Below are 18,723 nucleotides of genomic sequence, written 5' to 3' on the forward strand. Positions count from 1 at the left end.
AGACCATACAAGACAAAAAGTCTTTACAGATAAAAGTTATAGTCTCAGACGTTCATGAATGAGTGGCTTAGAAACCTTGTCTGGCTGGCCAGTCCCCATTTATGACCCGGATGTAAAGAGAAACATGTGTGGGGCGCCTGGGTGGCTCAGTCAGTTAAGTGTCCAACTCTTGGTTTCAGCTCAGGTTATGATTTCATGGTTCATGGGTTTGAACCATGAACCCTGCAACCTGCAAGTGCGGAGCCTGCTTGGGATTCTCTCTCTCCTCCTGTCTCTGCCCCTCCCCTACTCACACACATGCTCCCTCTCTCCCTCTCTCAAAATAAATAAACTTAAAAAGAGAGAGAGAGAAATATGTGCAGTGGTGGTAAGATGGTGGGTGAATACTGTGAAATAAAAAAATTTATACCTAAGAAATTATTTTCACCTCAGTTACATTTTTTTAAATATGTAAACATCACAATGATATTTGATTGGGTCCAAAGATCACGAAAGGTGTCCATGGACAGAATTAAGTGGATCTGCATACTTGTATTACAATGTGATCAATTTTCTTTGTAGTCCTCTGCATTTTGTGCTTTTAAAAATGAGTCTTTGAGCTTCACTGGAGTGTCAAAGTGGTCTGTGGCACCAAAAAAAGGGTAGAAACCCCTATGGAAAGGATTGTGTTGACTTAAACTTTAAAATCTACATACTGGAGCACCTGAGTGACTCAGTCAGTTGACCATCCATCCAGCTTCGGCTTAGGTCATGATCTCAGGGTTCATGAGTTCAAGTCCCACTTCAGGCTCACTGCTGTCAGCACAGAGCCTGCTTCACATCCTCAGTCCTCCCCTCTGCATGCCCCACCCCCAGCTTGAGCTCTCTCAAAAATGAACATTTAAATAAATAAAATCTATATAGTGTACTATTACTCTTGATAAGACAGGTAAGGTTAGAGAATATTTATATTACATGACCACAGAAGCACCATGAGTAAGAAAAAGTTACTTACATTTAAATTTCTATAACTCTGTATTTTATTTTGGTATTTTTCAAGAGGCTTCCCATATGTTAATTCATCTCCTTGGAATTTAAACTTTAAGCGCAAAGAGAAATAGTTCTAAGTTGTATATGAACTAATCAACCTTACTTAATGAAGCCATTACTAATTGCATTTTGCAGATGTAACCCATGATATATACGTGTGTGTGTGTGTGTGTGTGTGTGTATCCAGATGTATAAGACATTGGAGACAAAAGGTCAAATTCCTGAAATTAACCAAATTAGATTTGAGAACACACTTGGAATAGTATTTCCAAAATTCACCAATGTCCTTAAATTAGACCAAAATATGAATTCATCCTTTTTTAAAAACATCTGGGTTTGAATTACTCTCCAGGTGCTCTGAGATGGCCAAAATATTTTTGCTGCTAAGCCATATGTCCAAGGCCAGACATAGGAATATATTCTTATTTTAATATCAAAATATTAGAATCAATATTCTTTTTTCTCTACCTTCCCTTCTAGGACAACTAAACTACCTCGGATCAAGCCACCAAATATGGCATATCCTTGCAGTAGTGATGTTATATTGGTGGCATCAGTCAACAGTGTATGTCATGCAGTACAGACATAGCAAGCCTTGCCCTGACTATGTTTCACATTTGTGAATTCAGGTATGGCCACCTGCTGTATTCAGTTATTAAGCAATATGTAATGGGGAGTTGTATACCCCACTGTTTCTAAGATTCACCGTAATTTTTTTTTCCTCCTATTTAATATATCATGAGTACTACTTTATAAAAATGGAAAAATATACTTGGGGATCTGTAATAATAACTACAGCCCTTAAAACTACTAATTTGCTGCTTGTACAGAAAGTGAAAATTAGTTGGCATTTATAAGAAACATCTGAATAACAATGAATGTGAAACCAGTATAGAAATAGTATTTGTTTTACTTAACACCAGCTTAATTTGCTTAGGAAGGGCTCACCTCCATTATAAAATGGAGTCATCCTGTTTGATTCCTTTAATAGAAGATATTTACAGTAGTTGATCAAGTTTTAAGTGCCTAACCAAGGCGAAGGTTGCAATAGCCTATGCTTAACGTAAGCTAGGAGACTGGTTTTGAATAATTGCTAGCCTTTAAATATATGGTTTGTGAGAAACTGGCACTTAAAATATGATTTCCTTTAGCTATAGTCTCTCTTCTCCTTAGGAACATTGTATTTTTTGGTTTGCTAGAATAAAAACTTCAATCCTTTCCTCCCTTGAGAGAGGCTTTGAGAAGAAAAGAACTTGCATCATTTTCCATCGGATAAGAATCACATTAAAAACTGGTTATATGATCAGGCAACAAATTCTGTGGTCTAATAATAACTAAGACATTATTAGCATTTAATCCTTTTAATTTTGAAGAATATTATTTAGTTCCATATAATAATTGCACTCTTGCCAGTGGATTACAGATTTTTGGTTCCAAAATTCCTGTAGAAGAATTTCACTGAATTTGCAGTCCTAAATTTCGTGACGGATGGGGGTTCCCAATTAGATGGGTGCCACTTTCAAGGCCACAGAGTCCAGATGGCCCAGTCTTGACCCTGAAATGAACCTTAAGCCTTAGAACAAAGTCATGCTGATTCCCCATTTGATGACATGATTGTTTACCTGTGCTCTAGTCTTTCCGTTTATGCATGTGTTAGCATTTTATTGACAACTCACAGTATTGATAACACTAATATTTGAGCCTGAAACATTAAGTTTACTCATTATATATACCTAAAAAATAGATCTCACTGCCCTACCATACAGCACTCTTCTTGTTCTTTGGCCTTGTCATGTATAAATTAAGTTCCTTAAAGCAGTCATTCACAAAAACATGCTGTTCATTGGAATATAAATTATTATTCAGATTTCTTAATGGGTTGACAGGAGTTGCTTTGAATACTGGTTGGTGTATCTTCAGAACCTTGGAATTACCAAATATCAGAAGTGTTGATTGATGGTGAAGCTTATTTCCACATTGCCACGTATACATCTGGTATTAGGAATGTTACTTTAATGTGCCTCAGTTCATGCATCTGTAAAATTTTGTATTTCTTTTCAGTATAGTGTTTTTGGAATATAAATTCCCCATGCTAGTATCTCAGTAAGGAGAATCTTCCCAGTAGACTAAGGGTGCTGTATTATACCCATTATGATGATGGAACACACTGCTTTGAAAATGGCTATTTTATAAGGCCACAGATTTGATCTATGTGTTAAGTGAAAGAAGACTTTAGTGTAATGATAATAGGATGTATTTTCCCTAAACCATCTCTTACGGGTTTACATGATACTGATTTTAAATCGATATTTTGTCATTTTAGCCAAACAAAATACACTGAGTAGTTATACTTAAAAAGTCTAGTTATTTTAGGCCTGATACCACTTTTACTATAAAATCTTCTCAAAATAAAAACAAGTGTAAGTGAAACAAGTGAAACAAGTGTAAGTTTCACTTTCTCTTAATTTTTAAAAAATATTTCTGGTTTTTTGTAATAGTATATGAATTATTTAATCCTTGCCATCTGAATTCATGGATAAAAAGATCATACTGTGTTTGACTTTTTGTTTTGTTTTGTTTTTTTCATTTAAAAGGCATACAGGTCTGACTGTAGGGAGAAGTATACCATGTAAACCTTTCATCTTTTTATGAAAATGTTAAATACTGTAAGAAAGCTATCCTCTCTCATTTTCATCTTTACTATGATATATTTATTATAAAGTAGGGAATGAATGTGGATTGCTGTCAACTAATAAACACTTCTGTATGTCAGCGTTTATTGACCACCTACTGTGTGCATATCACTACTGGCAAAATTTTTAAGACATTGCTAACATTAAAGAATAACTATTTAAAAATTGCCTCCAGATCTGAGCCTTGTAATAATGTATATTTAAGTTATTTTTGTTTTTATAGATTTATTAAAATAAGATTAAAAATACACAATTCAGCTACCGTACTAAAAGGCTGGTTTTAATTTTACAGTGTGTAAACTATAAAAGCTCTTTACCTACAGACTTTACAAGTACATTTTAAAATTATCCATGGCTGTTTTAAATTGTCTATAGTGATTTATAAGGTTGTAGTTGACTAATTTGAGGCAATTATCTTTCTATATAAAGCCATTTTCAAAAGATAGTGCTTGTCTTTTTTGTTATGACACTGAGTGCAATTCAGTAAGCTGCATGGCAAAATATGTATTATGTAAATAAACTGGGTTTACTAAATATATTAAGTGCTGCCTGTCATTCTTTATAATACGTAACAGCTTCAAAATCATATTTTAGAATCAGGAATGAAGAATTCAGGGACTGTCACATCTTATGGCATCCCACCTGGACAAAGTAACCGATTTGAAGATTGTGACTGACTGGCATAAAGGTGTGCAACTCCATTTGGCAGGTACCTACCTGGAGATATCTTTGCCCTGTACTAAACATGAAGGGGCAAAGTCTACACTTCTGGATCCCTGCCAGTTGCTGAGCTGAGTAGGTCTGTATCCACCTGAAGTCATCATTCTGGGTAATCCCGTCCCTGCCAAAATGTGTGAAGAATCAGCCACCAGGGGAGGGACACAAGTCTTTTATATGTATTATCACAATTACTATGTTTGTATTAAAAAGAGGTACAGATGCTACTGGATACCAGTGTCCCCCAAAATTCTGTACCAGACTTCTGAGGAGGTGGTGAGATAAGGAGCCAAAACTGCAACTACCTTTAAGGAAACACTTTCATGAGGGAGAGCTACCAGCAGCAGGGGTCTCTTGTGAAAAGTGAAAATTCCATCCGTGGAGGGCAGTAATGCTATTGTCACCAAAGCGCTAGTGCTGCTTTATATGTCTGGGATCAAAAACACTACAGAACATACATGTAATTTCAATAGTGCCAGTCACCTGAAGCAAAAGCGAACTATTTTTAAATGTGCAATGTAAAACTCGTGCCTTCAATATGAGAATAATTACCTGCATCCCACACACGATGCCAGAGCTGGACTTCCTTAAAAAGGGATAAGCTATTCAAAATAAATAGCTCTAATTGCAGCATACACTTTTCTCTAAAGCAGTTAACTATAACTGAATTTGAACAGTAGTACAATCCACACTGTGTGCCATTTATTAAAAAGACACAAAGTCCTTATTTTTCCACATAACTTTAGATAAATCTCACTACATCCAAAACAGCTCATAATAAAATGGATCTTTCCACAAGCCACCAATCTAAAGACTATGGAATAATATGTAAGATAATGTGATCTTAACACCAAACTTAGTCCACCAATCCAATAAATAGGTTTTCTCTTTAACATGCCAAAGCCTCTTTTCTGACATAATCAAGGATTACAGTATCTTATTTAACCAAAGAGTTTTTAAATTCTGTATGTTACCGGTTTCTAAGGAGCTTAAGTAAATTATACATAATGCAAAAACAATGTCAGACATTCAAAAGCTAGTTCAAAGTCATGTTTTTGCCTTACCTTCATTATAATTATCAGTAATTGTAATGCCTGAACAAATTGTGCTATGTGGTGTTTTTGCTGCAAAAATGCTAGGTCACAACAGGTTTTCTTGAATTACACTGTGAGCATTACCCTAAGGATTGAGATCTAATCCCTTTTCCCTTTTCTATTCTACTAGCTGGAGCATAATAGGTGCTTAATGTCTGTAGTGTGAGTAAAAGAAAACTGAATAGAAGTTTACATCCAAAACATTTATGACAAACAATGAAAAACGCCAAAGTCACTAATTATAAAGAATATGCAATCCATTTGGGATTTATTGCATTTAAAGAAAGCAGATTATTAAAACAATAGGTATGATAAATACAGTAAGAAAATAATTTTAAATTTCAAACAAAACAAAGTGAATGAGGGACAGAATTCAGTCAATAAGAATAAGCAATGTAAAGGCAACAAAGCAGTAAAATCAGTTAGTGCTTAATTAGATGTAGAAAAGAAAAAAAAAAAAAAAGCAACTGATTCTATCTCAGTTTCCCAGCTATATCTGAGGATTGAAGTTACTTTAGAAAGTATGTTTGGTAACAATTAGAAATATAATAAACACATAAATCAGGTTTATTAAAGTTATTTGCTTAGTGGTACATCAAAGGCTTCAGAAAATTCAAGTTTAACAAAAAATGGAAGTGTAATCAAAGAAAGTGCACTTAAAGCTGTTTGCCAGCAATTTAAAAAGTAGCTTACTATCACTATAACACTTACTATTAGATGACCTTTCCATCACAAAAAGAGTGTAGTAATAAAAACAATTCTTTCAAAAGTAGCACAATAGATTTTTAAATTAAAAAAAAAAAAAAAAACCCAAATGATAACCCTTGGCATTTTCATCTGCCTACCTCCTTCGTTTAGTGGCTTTTGTAAAACACCTCCCTAGGAGTGAATGTTCTTGTATTAATGATTGTGGTTGCAATTCCATTTAAAATGAGAAATTCACATTAACTCCACAGCAGAGAGATGTGACATGTGCATGCATGTGTGTGTATATATTTTTCTCAATATATAAACACCTCCATGTATAAAAGTTTTCAAACATTTGTTATTCTCACAGTAGATATGTCAGTTCAGTATGAGACCTAAAAATGATGAGGAATTTTGCTAAAAGGAAGAAAAAGTGTACTGTATATTCTACACGTATTAAGACAAATGTACCCAAACTCCTCAGAACTAGTGATATTAATACCTGTGTACCTTCTAGCAATGCTTAAATGAAGTACCCAAACCTAAAATAAACGAAGCAGAGTGGCCGAATAGTAAGAAAACTGCTCTGCCTGATGCGCAGCAGAGTGGGCTCCACCTTACTATTTTCCGCCAGCAGTATGACGACAATCTATCACTGCTAAACACTAAACAGGGTGGGATCAGAAGGTGTGTCTATCTACAATTCCAAATAATGTCCTTACTGTGCCCACACATACATACACACACACACACACACGCGCGTGCGCGCGCGCACAGGGATGGGGTGGGTCAGTCGGAGAATTACACAATTTCCCAATTGATACTTCTGAATAAATATCGTAGTCAGTTAAATTTTCATCCAGCCTATACCCTTTCCTCCTCCGCCTAATACACCAAGCAACTTATGTGTCTCAGCAGATACATTCTTTAAAGCCATAAAAACTGATCTTTAACACTAACATTGTGCTGAAGTCATATTAAAATAATTAAGCAAATGGTCCACTTTTAAAACGATTATTCAAAATCAACAAGCATTATTAAAGCTGTTAGGACAGAAGTAACTTTGGCCTCAGATTTTTGCTAGCTTCACAATTTACTTCCCTTAGTGATGTTCAAGTATTACAGGTTTAGTTATGACTATTTTACATACAAAAGAAGCACAGAGGACACCTGATTAATAACAGGAAAATAATTTCAACATTCCTTCTTTTAAACAAGAATTGGACGATCCCAAACGTTTACTGAATGCTGTGTCCCAGGTATATGTGTTAGGCTCTTTGACATACCTTGGGAGCTCCATTCGCAGAATTCTCCTAAGGGAATTACCTGGGCATCACTATGTGGACTGACCTATATCCTAACGGTAGTGGGAGGACGTGATGGAAAATAACCCTAATCCTGTACTCCTTGGGAAAATGCCTTTACTTCGGCACAAAGGAATCTCCCCATCTCTATCCCATCAGGTCCCTTATTGAATCCTGTTGTTTCCTCTGAGCTGTCATCTCAAAAGAGGAAAGTCACTGGGCTGTGATATAATAAACATAAGAATGGAAATATTTTAAACAATGTCACGTTTCCTTAGAATTTATCCAATTTTATAAGCCCAAAGTGTCTACATCAGTGTCCAGATCACTTAAAATTATTCAGTGTATCGAAAAGCAAGTGTAAGCAAGGCCTCAATATCAGACAGAAGTATTTCATGTTTACATCCCAAGGAGACTACATTAATTCATCCACTACCCCCTTTTAAATTATGAAACTCATTATGAGGTCTAGCAGAGACCAAGGCCAAAGACTAAAATAGTCAAAGCATACTGTGTACACATCAACCAACAAATTTTCATAAAAAAATTCTTGTTTGATACAAACCTACTGTAGTTCATGAATTTACTATGTGTAATCATCAACTCTTCACTTTTAAAAGAAAGTATCACTTGAGTCTACTTTGTAAAGTTTTGAAAAACATCTACTTGAGCATTTGCATTAGCAGTATTAACCTGAGAATCAGGGGGAAAAAAAAGGTGCAAACATAATATTTGCCTTTGGCACAAGGACAAGTAATTGGTGCAGTTGGGGCTCTAAAAATACAACTCTTAAGCAGTAATATAATGCTTGGTCTGCCTCTGCTACATGGAGATTCACATATTGCTTCCCTGTTTGTCCACAAATTTATATCTGATTTAAAAAAGAATAAAAAATGAATATAGTTACATACATACTTTGCTTCCTTCCAAGTTTAGAACTGAGAAAACAGACAAACAGCTCATCCCATTTGGGGTACTAGAATTAAGATTACTCATTTAATTGGGTTCAAAGAAAGCTCATTTAAAATACAGCAATCAAGGAGAGTGCCGGTTAATAAGAGTTTCCACTCCTTTTTGTACATAGCTTTAATGGTTCTAGAAACTTGTAGATGTTGATAGGGAAGGCCAGTTCATTATAACTTAAAAGAGCTGGAGACACAGGAAGCACAGATACTGTATTCACAGTAATTCATATAATTTCTATCTTCTTAAACAATTTCTATAAAATGTCAAGTTTCTAATTAGGATTTGTGGTGGGGGGAAAAAAAAGGCAATTTGGTAGCTGTGTTCTTTTCACCAGAGACACATCAACTAGCAGAACTGAGAGGCTAGCTCCTCCTCGTCTAATACCGTCTAGCCACTTTAAGATCTTGTGTACTAGTGCAGAGGTACTTACAGCAGGATGTAGGCGTCCTGCCTATAAGGCTTCATGGGTTTCACTGTTCCGTGCACTTCATTAAAACTACTCCACCCTCCCAACCTACCTAGAAAATTGTTGCTCACGACTTGGGGACTATTTGGTGAAGGTGGTAATTTAATAAAGTACATTATTAGATGCAACATGATTTTTACGCTGTAAACGTCTTAAAAACTCAGGGTTTCAGCTACATAATTTTTTCCTCAAGTAAAATTTCACTACAACCCTTGTCCTCACTCCCCATTTTTCCAACAATCTGCTTTATTAGGGACATGACAGTAAAAGTTGTGAACAAGAAGCCATTCAAAAACAATTATCAAGTGTTCCTGAAGTAGGTTTTTTTCTCTCTTCTGTATTGTTTTCTTTTACATTTTCCACACGTCAGCTACTACTCTTTAGTTTGTGTTCTAGGCTTCTGTATAGATATTCCATTATTAATGGCACTTGTTTTTTTAAAAGGAAACAGTTTTAGGCACAACAGTTACTTCTGGCTCTGCTCTTTGAGAAAGGTGTAAAGACTGAAATTTCTGCTCTCTCCAGATAATAACTTTCCAATTCTTGAGGAGAACCAGAGTTTGTTTTTACTGTGTGGAAATCAGAAGAGACCTTTAAAAAATCCACAAATGCAACCTATGTATGTACAAATAACCTTAGTTTTAAATGCTGGATCCTGACATGAGCCTGGGAAATGAACACACAAGTGACATCCTGTTATAAAAATAATGCCACCCCTTTCCAGTCCCTTTTCAGTGGCTCCACAACTGGAAAGGCGGCACGTTCTTCCCCTGGATGTCCGTGCAGTCACATCTGGTGGCCGAAATCTGGGGTAGAGCTAACAGTTGAGCTCCTCCTGTGTGGAAGAGATGGGAAGTCACTACCCTGTGGAGATGCTTCCTTTTACTATTTGGTTTATTTAAAAATCACCTATTCTGATTGACCTGTAAGAATGAATGATATAAAGAGCTATACAAATAAATTTTCTTTCAAATTCATAAAACTATTCATACTTTTTTGAAACAGGAGTTAATGCCAAGAGTCCGTCAGAAGTATCTACTGTTTAGAAGGAAATGGAGCAGCACCAAAGGGGTCTAATTCAACTGACTGGGACTGTTGGGACTGATGTGAAGCGATGCTTTGCACCACAAGTTCTGTAAAGGGCACGGCACCAAAATCATCCATTTTCAACGCGTCTGCACTATGGAATGAGCCATGCAGAGAACTCGGTCGTGGCCGCCCAGGCAGGACGGGGTTGTGGTCGGCACGGATGTCACTCAGGCCCTGATGTGGAGGGTGCCATGGCAGATCTGGAGGATGGAAGGGCTTGGCACCAAAGGGGTCCAACAGATTCTCCTCGGGTTGCAGGCCGTTCCCTCTGTCTCTCCCGTCGGTCAGTGCAACACTAATGTTCTCCTTGGAGTCCGAGATGGTTAAAAATTCATTGCTGCTTTGAGAGTCTCGGCGGCCCACCTTTTTGTGCCTGCGAGCCCTCTCTGGAGTGCGGTAGGTAGGCTTCACAGTCTTCTTTGTGCTGGTTGGCGTGCCATGATGCCGCTTCCCGTTACTTTTGGACAGATCCTGCTTGGTGCGCCTTTGGCGAGAAGACAGTTTCTGTAAGCTCCGCTGCTTGACTTTCTGCTGTTGACTCCCAGTTATTTCCTCAAAGGGCACAAGCCCAAAAAGGTCCTCGCTGCTGTCACTTTTACTTGTTGATGTGGGAAAAGGCTGAAATGGAGTGGAGCCAAATATATCTACACTTTTGGGGCCACCAGGGAGAGCATGTGCCTCAGGACCCACTCCATGGCAGTCTTGTACACTGACCTTCTTGCTAAAGGGTGCCTTTGTGAATACGTCAAATTCCTCCTGCTCTAGACCCACAGCAGGACACAGGGTCTGCTGACAGAAGTTCTTTTCATTCTCTCCTTGGTGAGGCTGCTGAGGACGCACCGCGAAGAAGGGGACAGCGCCGAACACATCAAATTCCAGTTTGGGAGCCTCCACTCCAACATCGGAGGGTAACCGGGTTGGGGTGAGAAGTGTGTCGGTGGGACCTGGTGCTGATCCACTGCCAGATTTGTCTCTGTAGACAGGGCTCACGTCACTGTACTTCACTTTGGCCTGCTCATAATCAGAATCAGAGCTATGTTTCTCTTCTTCCTCGTCTTCAGAATCCATGAGGAGAGGCCTGTGGCCCAGATTTTCTGGTTCAGTATCATCGTCATTAAAATCTCCCTGCTCTCCCTGAAGAACTTCCTCATCCTCCTGTTCCTCCTCTTCACTGCTCTTGGGAGAAGGAGGATCTGACTCAAAATCACTTTCAGACTCATCATTCCGCTTTTGCACTTGACCCTGTACCAGTGAATTCTCTGAGGTTTTCTTTCCAGTCCGGTGGTCTTTAGATACTGGACTTGCTTTTCTATTCTTGATAGGGTCTGCAGAACTATTTTCTTGATTCGTAGATGAATGTTCAGTTTTCTTTTCCGGAGAACCTGAAGGTTCAAAGAAAAATTATTATAGCTTTCTAGTACATTTCAAGAACCATTTGCACTGAACAGTATGCACTAATACGAGGCATTACAAATCCCTCATACCAGTTCGCTTAGAGGAAGAAATAGCATCGATTCTTTGGTCATTAGGCTTAGGGAATGCACTTGTTCTCAACTAGATGGTTAAGTCCTCTAGCACAGAGAGATTTCCTGGTCTCTGTACCCTACACACCACCTACTCATAGGCCCTCAATACCAGCTAAGTGTTAGTTACAGTACCCAAAGAGGACTCTGAATATAGAACACAGACCAATTTTCTTCACCTTCAAAATAAGATTATTCAACGAATCGCCTCTACTCAGAATCCCACATTTACCTGCTTGTATTTCTACTCCATTATAAAATTTTCCCAAAAAAGATCAACAAGCATGAATAGCTTGTCTGCTCAGTTAGATGTTTCACTGGAATTTTTTTAATTAGCATTCTGGTTTCCTTATAAACGAGTATCTTATTAGATAGGCTAACATGAGTGCATCCCCACAATCTGATCAAAGCCAAGGACTGGGTACTGAACTGAGTGAGAGTGTACCAAGGACACCTGCCTTCTCAAGATGACCTATATTCCTTTAACTGTCATATCTTTACTACTAAACATTACATTAAAAGCATGCTATCTTAAAAAAAAAAAAAAACTATCAGTATGTTCACTGTATGACGGGTAGTGAAACTGCATCAAATAAATATAGTGCTTTACAATTTCAATGTCTGGTATATAACAAAGAGTGTATTTGTTACATGAAAATATAATGCCCTCCCAATACACTAGTGTATTTAATGGATTTTCCAGAGGGAGGGATCAATCTGAACTGATGCAACCACATAACCAATCATCCCTTCCCTTCCTTTGACTAAGATCAGATATTTTCAAAATAATTAGGGTTGGAAGTATAGTCTGTAGCCAAGAAAACTAATCAGCTTACAATGGAAGGACCATTACTCTCCTGTTACTATCATGGTCCCTATGGTATATGACACCTCTGAGTTCTTACCTTCTCTTTGAAAGTCAGCACCGTTGTCTTCCCACCTCTCTAACTGTTCCTTCTTGGTCATATTTGTAGAGACTTCTCTTTCACTAACATCTCTGTATACATGTATGTTCCCCAGGATTCTGTCCTTGGCTTTTTTCCTCTGCGTGTCTTCCCATGGTCTTAAATAGTTGTATGTTAATTGCCACATACACCATCATGACTGAATCTCTAATAGTGACCATGAATACTTAGTCATCTAATAGTTAGGAATATGTATTGTACCATTACTTCAAATTCAATAATTCAAAAGAGTATCGTTCCTCTTAAAATGTGCTCCTCACCCTTTCCTCTGAATTAATGAACAATACTTCTGTCAACTAGTTCTCAAATCAGCAGAAATCTGGAAATCATCTTCCTTCCTCACCAGTGTTTTTAAATTCTCTTGTATCTGTTCCTTCCTCTTCCTCTGCCAGTTGTCTATTTCATTTCCTCTATCCTTGTCTGTCTGTCTCCAGTGCATGTCCATCAGACCGCTCCTCTCCAGTGCCACCAGAATGACTTTTCTGAAACATTACATAGCTCAGCTTAAAACTGTTCAGGGGCTCTCTGAAGTCCCAACCCTTAGCCCAGCACAGGGTGTCCTTCTCAATCTGGATTCTGTCCTACCACATCTTTAGCCTCAGACCCTGATGTATTCTTCATGGGTATTCTTCATTATCACCACACCCAGCTTGTCCCTACTCAAACTCAGGAACAGATTCAAATTTTTAAAAAGTTTTTGAGATATCTTGCTATCCAACCTCTTAATGTTTGCTATCAGAAACTGCGGAACCTAATAGATTTGGGTTTCCTGCTGTTTTAACATCTCATACAACCTCTTGGTAAAAACATCCTTCTAGTTTCCTACTCCTATCTGACTTGCCTAGTGGTCCTGGCTATATTCCATGCCAGAGCCCTTCAAAGACACCCCTTGAAAAATACCCATATTTGGGGGTCCTAATGAACTCAGTACAAGCCTAAATTGTAGCAGCTACTGTACTGTATTATAATTATTGGTTTACTTGTCTGTTTTCCCTACTTGATTATGAGCTCTTAGACACAGTTCTATTTATCATTTACCTCATTTATCATTCCTTTCTACCCTAGCAACTGTTGAATCAATATTTGTTGAATGAAACAATAAGTGACTACTCTGAGCTCATAGCTATAGACACATACTCAGTATACTCAGAATACAATAAAGAAAGTAACATAAAAAAATGAACTCTTTACATTCAGTCACTGCATTTTTAATTTAACAAAACATTTTTATATGGCACTTTCCTACATGCTATATGCTGATCATACATTAATGAATAAAATAAGTACCGTCTCTGCCTTCAAGAGTTTATAATCAAGTGTGGGAGACAGAGTATAAATAAACAAATTGTGACGGGCTCTCTGAAATAACAGAGCAGTGGTGCAAATCATGGGGGGGGGGGGGGGGAGGGATACATAAACCTACAGTCAGCAAAGGCTTCCCCTAAGGAGGATGGTTAGGACTGAACAGTGAAAATGAGCCAGCTATGCAAAGGACAGGCAAAAAGCTGCTCCAAGGAAAAGCTATGGCATGTGTGAAGGCCAATGCAGAAAGAAGTTGGCATGTTTGGGGAACTGAAAATAGGTCAGTGTAGCTGGAGTACAGTGGCAAGACTACCATACAAGATGAGGTAGGAAAGAGAGGGGAAGGACCAACCTGTGAACGTCCCTTTAAGGCCATTATAAGGAGTCTGGATTTTGTGCTAAGTTCAGTGTGTAAAGGGGAAGGCATTACAAGGCTTTATTTAAAATGGGTGTCATGTTCAGATTTATATTTGAAACATAACTGACCACTGGGTAGAAAAAAAGGCTGAAGAGAGAGGTATAAAAGTGAGGAGATCAGGGAAGAGGAAACTGTAGAAATAAAGCCAGAAATTCTGGTGGCCTGGATGACAGTGGGGGCCGGGCAAGTAGAAGTGAAGAATTAGAGATTGAGGAGGGAAACTCTGGAAGGATGGTAGCGCCATTAATGCAGACAGAAGAGTGAGTAAAGAATAAGTTGGAAAGTAGAGGAAGATTTCAAGAATTTAGTTTTGGGGCGCCTGGGTGGCTCAGTCGGTTGAGGGTCCGACTTCAGCTCAGGTCATGATCTCGCAGTTCGTGAGTTCGAGCCCCGCATCGGGGTCTGTGCTGATAGCTCAGAGCCTGGAGCCTGCTTCAGATTCTGTGTCTTCCTCTCTCTCTACCCCTCCCCCACTCATGCTCTGTCCCTGTCTCAGAAATAAATAAACATTAAAAAAAATTTTTTTTTTTAATTTAGTTTTGAACACAAAGTTTGAGTTACCTGTGAAGCATTTAAGTACAATGGTTAGTTTTTGACTGGAGACGAGATTTGGGAGTCCTCACCTCCAGAGGGGTAAGTAGAGAGGGTTATAAGTCTGAAGGAAATCATTTAGGAAGTGAGTACAAAGCAGGAAAAGGGGACCCAACACTGAGCCCTCAGGTCTAATACATTTGGAGGTAAGCAGAGGAACCTACAAAGCTACATGCAGAGTACGGAGAGAAGGACCCAAAACCAGGTGAGCGCAATGTCACAGAAGCCAAGAGAGGAGTGCTTCCGGAGACAGAGTAGACAACTGGGCTGGGTGAGGCAGAGAGCTGCAATGAACTGAGGACAGACAAAGGCCACTGGCTCTGGCTGGCACATGCACTTTGTCGGCAACCTTGAAGTGAGGAGTAGGGCTGAGGAGGAGGGGGAAAGAAGACACGGAGAATTCCATCAGGTTCTACTTAAGTATAATAATCTTCATCCATTATTCATCTGCCAGTTCTATGGAACAAGCCAAGAGCTAAATGTTGTATCTTTACAAATTTATAATAGGCTTATCTTAGATCCTAAGAGATTAAAACCAAATCAAATGCAGATTCTCAAGTTTGACTTCTCCTCCATAGAGCTTACTTCTGACATTAAAAACAAAGATTACTTTTAGATTAGCTGTAGAATTCATTTTCATGAATTTTTATTCAAAAGCAAAAAATGTAACAGCAAAGATTTATAATCATTCCTCGCTTTGGGACAGTTCCTCTAAGATACAGTTTAACTTACTACCTCAAGCTCCTTACCCATCCAGAGAGAGCCACAATGTGTACCCCCTCATGCCTGCTCATGGACACCTCCAGCAACACTCCAGAATGCTTCCTAAAGTATATTCTGCAGAACGTTATTCCTATAATAAGAACTAAATAGCTCTGTGGTCCCAGGTACCTGAGTTTATAAAATGCTACACTATATAATGTGCCTCCACCTGGAAAATGCTCCTTAAGGGTGCTGATAAGTCCTACACAAAAGAATCTGCTTAATCTTATGAAACCAGGATTTCCCAAATTTGCTTCACTACAAACACTTGTATTCACAAGTAACACTATTAACTTCATAAACAATTTTGCAAAATGCACTCTGGGAAAATACTACTTCTACAATTTCTCTGGGAAATTCCATTTCTAGGGCACAGAGTGTCATTCCTAAAGATTTTCTGGAAAATTTAACAAAGACAATCTACAAAATTTAAAAGGACAGAGTCCTTTGATTGACCTTTTTTTGGGTAGTTTATTTATTTTTGAGAGAGAGAGAAAGAGAACGCACGAGAGGGGGAGGGACAGAGAAACAGATAGAGACGGAGACACAGAGTCTGAGCTGTCAGCACAGAGCCTGACGCAGGGCTTGAAGCCACAAACCGTGAGATCAAGACCTGAGCCAAAGTCAGATGTCCAACCGACTGAACCATCCAGGCGCCCCAACTTTATTTTTGCTATTCTTCTATTTTAATCCCAGTCTTCTAAATTAACTGTTTTCCTTTACCCAATTGGCCACTAGTGCTTTCCAAAACACAACTGTCACTTCCTACTCATTCTGTCTGCACTGTCCACTTCTCAAAGTTGTATTCACAGAGATACAGATTTCTTGGTAATAAAGTGCTATATATAGGTCTATTTTTTAGATTGTCAGTGTAAATATAAATTTGTGGGGCTTTTCATTTACCATTTTAAATGCATCTTTACAGGTATCAATATAGTCACTACTAATTCTGAAGCATAAAATATTGTATAGAGAACATTTTAAGATTTAACATTTACCTATGGAACTTTTGGGTTGTTTCGAGCTTTTCAGCATTTCAAATAGAACCATGATCATGCACTTTTTCCTTGAGAGGGAAAAAAAAAAAAAAGGACATTCTCCTCTCAATTTCACTTTATGGATTTACTGTTATTCCCTCATTATACATAATCAATACACAACTAATAAAGTTAACCCAGTGACAATCTCTGACAAGATCATAGCTAAATACTCTAGTCTGTACCCTCACACATGAGAAAATATATAAATTATCATATTACAAGAGAATAATATGACAATAATAGGTTCTTCTTCTTAGGACTGTTGTAAAGAAAAGACTGAAGAATGCCCAACACAAAATGAACACTCCATAGTAAACTATCATCACCACCTCCAGAACAAGGCTACACTCAATTACCTCATCCACCACATTCCAACCTTCTAGCATCTTTTCTGGACTCAGTGCTTGACAGTGAAACTAAACACAAGGGAGGCGGAGACAAGTGCAATTCTATGGCTAATTCAAGAAGAGTTAAGGCCCACTTTAGAAATGGCCAGAAAAGGGGCACCTGACTGGCTTAGTGGGGAGAGCACATGACTCTTGATCTCAGGGTCATGAGTTCAACCCCCACACCAGGTGTAGAGATTACTTTTAAAAAAATGGCCAAAAAAAAAAAATAAGGCAAACAAATGTATATCCACACACAAGGGTACATACCGAATCCTGGAAACTATATCCCTGATTTTTAAATAACTGTAGTTGGGTACATAATATAAGAATTTGAAAAAACTGCTTTCAAAAAGACCAAGAAAAGTCACACACAACGATCTACGTATACCATCTCTGTGGTTTCAGATTACATCCCTGAAGAGTATGGGCAACTGGGGAAGTTTTCTGTTGTTATAAACAGACTGGTTTTATTTCTTTACTGGTCTCCCCTTTATAATACTAAAAATAAACAAGGATATTCATCCAAATTCCTTTTTCTCCCACATTCTCACAAGAGAATCATACGCAGCATACTAAGAGCAACGTAAATGTTAAGCATCATAAAAACACAATTTAAACACATGCGGTCATCTTCCCCCAGCACCACCTACTCAGGAAAAGTTAAATTCCAGGCTGGAAGTTACAGCAATCCTAAATAAGGCTTCACTTTCTGCAGTAAAACTGACCTACTTCATCGTCCCCTCTTCACTGTGAAACTATACACGAACTGAGAAAGAAATGGGAATTATAGAAAATTAAAAATTATTTCAATATATTCTAAGGATTTAGTCCTACTCCATAGGCACAAAAGACAGTGAAAATAATTACTACCAGCTGTAAAGTTGGTTATCAACTGTACAATACATAATACTTTAAAATGTGACTTCATAGCTAAGTGCCATCAACTGTTAAAATCTATTTCTTTGCCTAAACATATTCTTGTAATTAAACAAAAAGAATTCAGATATTCCTACTGTTTGCTCCCAAGGCCAGATTGCATCTTCCAGTAACAATATTCCACATGTGATTCCAGCAATATTCCAGCAAATAGTCCACATGTGATTTACTATGAAATTTAAATCGGGATTATTTCACTGCTTAATTTCCCAAAAGCATAGCCTAAATATGTTTCCTTATAATCCAATATATCCTAAATCCTAATAATCCCTATATTTGTAGAGATGTGTATTATTAACGTTAAAAAAAATGGCTGTTTTTCAAGTGGGTGGAAGGGGAGCTATACTATTTAGAATAAGCACTAGGAACATGTAGTTAAAGCATAAATAAATCTCTAATATGTGCCCAGGATCATACCTCAGTTACCTTTTTCTATTAATTGATTTTGGTAAAATACTGTAAATTTTCTCAAAAGAGAACACTGACCAACTTTTATTTTTGGCTCTAAGTAGGGCTTTCTTCTCAAGCTAAAAAAAGTAGAATATTTTGATGGCTTCTGGTCAGGATATTATTTCTGCTTTGTGTCTTTGAAATACAAACTATAAAAATTACAGCTTTTTGAGTGATCCTTATCTTTTGAGGTTGGTCTGATTGCTGCAAACAGCCAGAATCCAATCAGAGCCAAATCCTGAAAATGAAGGGAATGACTAAGATGGTGTAGATCTGGATACATTATTAAGAACAGCCATAAA

General features: G+C 37.8%; 2 protein-coding genes across 9 annotated transcripts in view; one reads left to right on the forward strand and one right to left on the reverse strand.

The window, feature by feature from the left end:
• Window positions 1-12,186, forward strand: part of PAQR3 (progestin and adipoQ receptor family member 3) — a 29,421-nt gene extending 17,235 nt beyond the window's left edge. The window contains exons 6-8 of one of the 6 annotated variants that reach the window (XR_008296265.1): window positions 1,510-1,658; window positions 4,317-4,521; window positions 9,962-12,186. Coding sequence is in view for 1 of the 6 variants with exons in the window: in XM_053217213.1 (XP_053073188.1) it covers window positions 1,510-1,652 (143 nt within the window). In the remaining 5 variants the exon portion in view is untranslated. Of the gene's footprint in view, window positions 1-1,509; window positions 1,659-2,202; window positions 3,454-4,316; window positions 4,522-9,961 lie in introns of those variants that run through there. The other 5 variants (XR_003420148.2, XR_003420149.2, XM_053217213.1 and 2 more) reach the window with 5 other exon arrangements.
• Window positions 9,185-18,723, reverse strand: part of BMP2K (BMP2 inducible kinase) — a 127,215-nt gene continuing 117,676 nt past the window's right edge. For all 3 annotated transcript variants that reach the window (XM_027059033.2, XM_027059041.2, XM_027059020.2), the window contains one exon: window positions 9,185-11,427. In XM_027059033.2, the coding sequence (XP_026914834.2) occupies window positions 9,992-11,427 (1,436 nt within the window). In that variant the 3' untranslated portion in view covers window positions 9,185-9,991. The remainder of the gene's footprint in view (window positions 11,428-18,723) is intronic.

This window comes from Acinonyx jubatus, chromosome B1 (genome assembly GCF_027475565.1).
Source record: "Acinonyx jubatus isolate Ajub_Pintada_27869175 chromosome B1, VMU_Ajub_asm_v1.0, whole genome shotgun sequence".
Lineage (NCBI taxonomy): Eukaryota > Metazoa > Chordata > Mammalia > Carnivora > Felidae > Acinonyx > Acinonyx jubatus.